The sequence below is a fragment of the Lycium barbarum genome, chromosome 7, assembly GCF_019175385.1.
Source record: "Lycium barbarum isolate Lr01 chromosome 7, ASM1917538v2, whole genome shotgun sequence".
Taxonomy (NCBI): Eukaryota; Viridiplantae; Streptophyta; class Magnoliopsida; order Solanales; family Solanaceae; genus Lycium; species Lycium barbarum.
In genome coordinates, this window is record NC_083343.1 from 38,929,190 (window position 1) to 38,935,305 (window position 6,116).

The 6,116-nt window shown below is 36.6% G+C and overlaps 1 protein-coding gene across 3 annotated transcripts; it reads right to left on the reverse strand.

The window, feature by feature from the left end:
* Positions 1–275: 275 nt before the first annotated feature.
* Positions 276–5,334, reverse strand: LOC132603396 (uncharacterized). 3 transcript variants are annotated; one of them, XM_060316431.1, is made up of 5 exons: positions 5,044–5,334; positions 4,796–4,867; positions 2,359–4,405; positions 2,029–2,173; positions 276–1,146 (listed from the first exon to the last, which is right to left on the reverse strand). In XM_060316431.1, the coding sequence occupies exons 3-5, from the start codon at positions 4,351–4,353 to the stop codon at positions 500–502; spliced, it is 2,787 nt and encodes a 928-aa protein (XP_060172414.1). In that variant the 5' UTR covers positions 4,354–4,405; positions 4,796–4,867; positions 5,044–5,334; the 3' UTR covers positions 276–499. The 3 variants fall into 3 exon arrangements, with proteins under 3 accessions (XP_060172414.1, XP_060172412.1, XP_060172413.1); XM_060316429.1 differs by having other exon boundaries at positions 4,796–4,871; XM_060316430.1 differs by having other exon boundaries at positions 4,796–4,871; positions 4,981–5,334.
* Positions 5,335–6,116: the final 782 nt, after the last annotated feature.

The following is a 6,116-nucleotide window of genomic DNA, read 5'->3' on the forward strand; positions in this document are numbered from 1 at the left end:
CATGTTGGTGCTTTTTAGCTTCTTTAGCCTACTGTGTTTACAAACATTATCCCTGAAGCACCACGAACTGAAAAGAAAACCTTTTGCAGGTGTACAACCAAAACAGACATTGCATCCTTCTAAACAACTCTTTACATTCCAGCAAATTTATAATTCAACGACCAAACATATATTTTACTGAAGAAACCTGGTTTCTTCATAAAGATTGTGGTGCACATGCTACTTCTAGTTCCTTTGACAAACTCTACAAAGCTGATCAAGCTTTGAAATTGCAATCAAACAAATCACATATCTACATTGACTACATTTATATAACTATATCAGCAAGAAATGTACAAATTCAAGATCAACTCAGCATTAAAATGTAATTTGAGCTACTGAACTCTATGTTAGTCTGAAACCTCAGCTTCTTTTCAACTCCTCTACTGAATAAGAATATTCTTATTTACAAATTATATAAGTCAAGCTCCTAAATCGCCGAACTGAATATGTACTAAGGCTATAGCATGAAGTCAGTCAACAGATCATCGATGAATCCAGTTAAAAGACACTTCTCAATATCATTCACCACTTGTTCAACTTCATTGTTAGTTAATCCAGTTATCCAAGCCAGATTCCATGCACTGCCGACCACGCCCTTGCACCATAGATCTCTTTCTAGCAGTGAATTAAGAGCATCTGCTGAAAGGTCCTTGCCAGCATCCTTATTGTAACTTCGCAAAACTTCAATTCCATCACAAATTTCATTCACCAACTTGTCAAACGATATAGAAATTTTTCGCATCTTAATGGCCTTCAGTGATAACGGATCAACTGCCAGTGCACATTGAGACCTTTTATTTTCTAACAACTCATTTGCACAATCAAGTAAGAGTGTGTTATCAGCGATTTCATGATCCACACAAGTTGTCTGCCATACAGTTGGTTCCCACGCATCTGTTTCAAAAAGCTCCTCGGACCGACAGAGGAACGATTCACTGCTCAACAGTAAATACCTTGTAGTGGCTCCGGAGTTGAAGTTTTCATTTTCAGTGAAGTCTAGAGTGATGTTACAGTTAGTGTGCTCCACTAATTTGATGTCACTGACACACTGGATTGATGGAATGCTAGATTCACAAGGGAAACTTTCACCATTGGCACTATTATCTGCAATAGAAGAAGTAATATTTTAGAATATTTTCACCATGGCAACATATAAATCTCCTTGTTTCAACCACTAGTCGTGTGCAGAATCTATTTCCTCTAACATAAATAAAGGAATATTGGAGCTTGCTTGAGTGATGACTAGAAGTAGTTACTTCCGTGTGTAACAGCTTTTCAGATTGTCATCCATTTATCATGGTTCTTGAAGGGATGGAAGAAGAAAGAGGCCGATTTTCACATAGCAGACTAGTGAACAAGCCTTTTTTGAGCAAGTATAATTATTATATAACACTCTGTGTGTGGCTTCAAAAGGTTGAAGTGCATTACACCACTTCAATTACTTCTAGCAGGTTATTCAACGCTTGTTCTCTAAGAGTCTAGCTAGCAGAATCTATCTCTTTACAGATTTTGGAACTTTCACACAGAAAGAAGTGAGTTATCAAGATAAAATAATTCATATGTTTACTACAAAACAACTTCTTGTAGCTTCTCAAGTATATCGGAACATCTTCCTCATTGTCAACCACATATATATGTAGAGATTCTATGGAAGCTTTTGAGTCCGCCAGATCTTTCATTTAGTGTTTGGTTATACAAAGCTGCTGCACGTCACATGTACTGCTATTCCCAAAAGAAAAAAGAAAATATTCTAAGCTGCAAAATAAGAATATAAATACTATTCATATTTGGTCTCTTAGATGAAGCTAATATCATTCTTGTTTGTTGAACAATGTCTGGGATATATATCTAACCAGATTGCAACACTTAAAAGTTATTCCCTGGAAATGGTTACTTGACAAGCCATGTATGATGAATAATTGCAAAAATGTTTCTAGAATTAACAGAACGATTGCATGAAACTGGCAAAATAATGAAGTGCCTTACCGGTGACAAGATTCTCAAAGATATCAGCCACTTTTTCTAACTGAAATTCTTCTGAGGATGTAAATTTGATTATGGGTGTATCTGTGTCTTTCTCTACTGCCTGCACCCTCTCTACATTTTCATCCTTGTGTTCCGTGTTGTCAACCTGTATCAATAGATTCCATTATTCTGGGTAAAGAAATTGGACCAAAATCTACAGAATAGTGTCCCCTAAATCTGTGTTATAGAAAGGAAGTTGGACAATAAATAATAACATGAGAGATGAGAAACATAGCTTCCAGAAGAAAGATAGTTAAAACTCAGAAATGTCAGTTATAACTATTTACTGACCGTAGCAATGGGGGTACTCTTGACGGACTTGTCAGCATTAACATTCTTCTTCCTCTTACTGGAGTTATGAGATGCAGTGGTTGTGATGCGCTTAGGGTCTGCTATAGTACTTTTTGCTTGTGTAACCAATGGCTTTCTCTCTGGTATTTTCACTTTCATAACGCTCATCTTGCTTTGGTCCTGAAATTTAGCACTGGCGTTGATTTTGACATTTTTCATTTCTCTAGAGTTTCTTATAGCAGGCGATACTCGTTGACTCCCATCCTCTCTTTTTTCAATTGTTTCTTTCTTTGGTTGCCGGGTCTTTCCGGGAGAAGAAGCTCTAGTCCTTGCATTAGGCTGTTTTTCCTGAATCAGAACTTCAACAGTCTTTGTATTTGCATTTGTATTAGGATGTTTTTCTTGAAACAGAACTTCAAGTGTCTTTGAATTTGCAGGTGCTTCACCACGATTATTGCCCGGAGAAGAAGCTCTAATCTTTGTATTAGGCTGTTTTTCTTGACTCAGAACATCAAAAGTCGTTGATTTTACAGGATACTTTCCAGGAGAAGAAGCTATGATCTTTGTATTGGGCTGTTTCCCTTGAATCAGAACTTCAAGAGTCTTTGATTTTGCAGGTGCTTCACCATGATTCTTCCTCCCTTTTTCTTTGCTGAATCTATTATTTTGATCTTTCCCTTTCTGCAGTTTCCTGTATATGGTGAAATTCAATGCTCCCTCCTGATCATCAGAGTTTTCAGGGGAACTGATTTCTTTTACATCCCATTTTTCAGTTGTGTTTCTAGTGCCTGATGGATTTTCTTCATGGTTACAGGGAGGAAACCTTTCACTGTGCGAGTCTGGAGCATACAGAGGCTTCATGATCACAATGGGTGGAGAATCATCAACAAACTTGTTTAACAAACCTGAAACACTAGATTGATGAGTTCCCTGATTAGACTTGCTTCTCAAAAGCCCCTTGAAATGCATGGTTTCAATTATTTCATCCAATGTTCTTGTTTTTGCATCCACCTTCTGACTGATGAATGTTGGCTTCTTTGCTTTTGGTGAATCTAATTCAAATACAGGTCTTCCCTGCTTGACAACCTCGAAGTGCTTCTGGGTAGTTTGGTTTCTAGGAATCTCTTCAAGACCCATCAGTCTGGCAATTAAATTAGGCCCGTCTGGTGGCGGGGAATAATCAAAAGAGGTAACCTCTTGGGATTGAAGCATGGAGGACTGGCTTGAGCTAGTGGATGGGACATCCGATAATACAATCATTTTTCTTCTACCAAAACAAGCCTTTTTGAAGGACGACTCACTTGAGCTAGTGAAGCTGGTAAAGGGGAGATCTGGAGATAATTCCGCTTTCCTTGTATCAAAGTCTGAAGCACAACTTGGTGGCAACAGATTTTGCCTAGTAAAACTGTCTCTTATCACTTCCCTAAGCTCATCAAAACAATCCCGCGAAGCCCCATCAACAGAAAATCTTGGTTTCTGAAACTCAAGCCTGTTAAACCTGTGATCTGAAATCCTTTCAGACGTGGTTCTTTCAATGGCTATTCCATCTTTCAAAGGCTTATCTTTCAGTTTTTTCTTCAACTTTGCCATATGCTGTGAAGCTTCTTGCAGCTTTCCTAGCATCACTAGTGATTCCTGTAAATCAAGAGCTCCTTTCAACAAATCTTTTGCAATATCTTTGGAATGCCTTTCAAAGGTCACACCCTTAGACCATGAGTCGATCACTTGGTTCAGCTTTTGAGCTTCTCTGGACACCTCCATTAGCTGGAAGGAAGATGAAGAATATAACTCATCATCTTTGCAGACTCTCTCTCTCCCTTCTGATGAACAAGACTCATTCAAATTGTTGCATCTTCTTTCTTTTACAACTTTTTTTTCCATTTTTGAATGGTCAGTCTCAGATTTTATGATTGTCTTACATTCCACGACACCATTGGGATCATCACAGGTGACAAAGGATCTGTATACAGCTGATCTCAGGCTGTCTGGAGGCATATTCTATTAATCAAAATTTTCAGCTAGAACAAGCCAGTTAGGGACTTAAATTCTGAAGAAAAAAAAACAAGTTTATGCGATTAGAATTTGCCAAATGTAGTCACATAAACTAGTAAATCTCAACCAAGCGGATGTAGACAGACAGAAGAAAATATAAAGAACTAGTTGCCGTCTATGACTAGACAAATATCAAATGTTCCAATTTTAAGCAAATTCATCTCCTTTTAAAATATTCAGATTACAGACAGTGTCCTTTTAGTGAAGTATATTATGATAATAAATTAAAGAATACAATAGACAAGTAAGGCAAGAGAAAAAGAAGCCGCAAACGATAAATAAAAAGACAATGGATCTGACCAAGAACACAAATGACAAATCTACAAGACACTAAAAGCACTCTATGAGAAAAAGAAATCAAATGTTTTTCCAAAACATGAGGTACCTGAGTTGTTGCCACTTGTGGTAAAGGAAAATGACCCTTTTGATCAAAACTTGATAGTTTCACCTTCAACCGCTATCTAAGTGCCAATGAAGGACAAAGGAACAAACATCAATCCAAATGAAAATATTGAGCTAAGACAGGACACCAAATGATGAACACAATAACTGTTCCTCTGTAATTCTCACCTACATAATTAGCTAGACCCGTATCTTAGTTTAGATTAAAGAAAGAACTCAGATCCCACTTACAAAATAGCTTGTGAATCTTGACTTTCAATGACAATTACTTTTATCAATAAACAAAGATTCCAAGGTCCATGTGTTTTCAAGAACTTTCAAGTTAAAAAAAAAAAAAGGGAAGAGAGAGATTTAAATGTGGATTGTGAGTGGTGGTTGAGAAAGATACTGTATACATGTGAGTTAAGGAGCTGAAAGGCATTGGATCACAGACATACATTGAGTTACTTACAAAGAGAAACTACCCTGAAAATGCCCGTGACTTAATTAAATATATGTTGCCTAACTGTTTCTTTGTGCTTGGAACATATTCTGTGCGAGGAACTGTTTTTGAGGAGGATTATTTAGATTCTCTGCCCCAATTATAATATTTTTTAAATCTCCAACACTTTGTTTGTTTGTTTGGTTTAACCATTTGGAATCAAGTAATTCTTCTGTTACCCTGTTAATATCATGAAATTAGAGTTATATCCATTAAATTTCTTTTTGTTTGGCTTAATTAATTCAAATTCACACCAAGCAGGCATATTAACGGGTTAAATCACTTCCCATCAAGACTTGAGTTCGAGACATCTCATCTAAGGTGATCTCAACCATCCTCTCATATCCCTAGGTGGTCGTAACTGTAACTTCATGTTACACTTAGTGGCCGATTGGTTTGAACACAACTTAAGTTGGGATTACTTATGCTGAGATTAATTATCTTGATATTATTTCTTGTTGACGGTTTGATTTGTTGTATTAAAAATAACATGCATTGCATAATTTCTAAGAAGAAGTTGTTTATTTACAAAAATATCCCCAACTTATTTAGTAGAAAAAAGATTTGAGGGACCTAAGGGGTAGTTTTGTCATTTTTAGGGTTTTATACTGGGATAACTATTCTAGTACTATTATTCCACCGTCTGACAATAATAACTTATCCCGATACTATTTGAATCCTGGTGTAACTTATCCTAGGATTAGTAACCAAACAAGGGATACATCCAGTGGCGGAGCCAAAAATTTTACTAAGGAGGTTAAAAAATATAAAGAAGTAAATACATAAAAAAACTAAGGGGGTTTAACATCTACTATATATATAT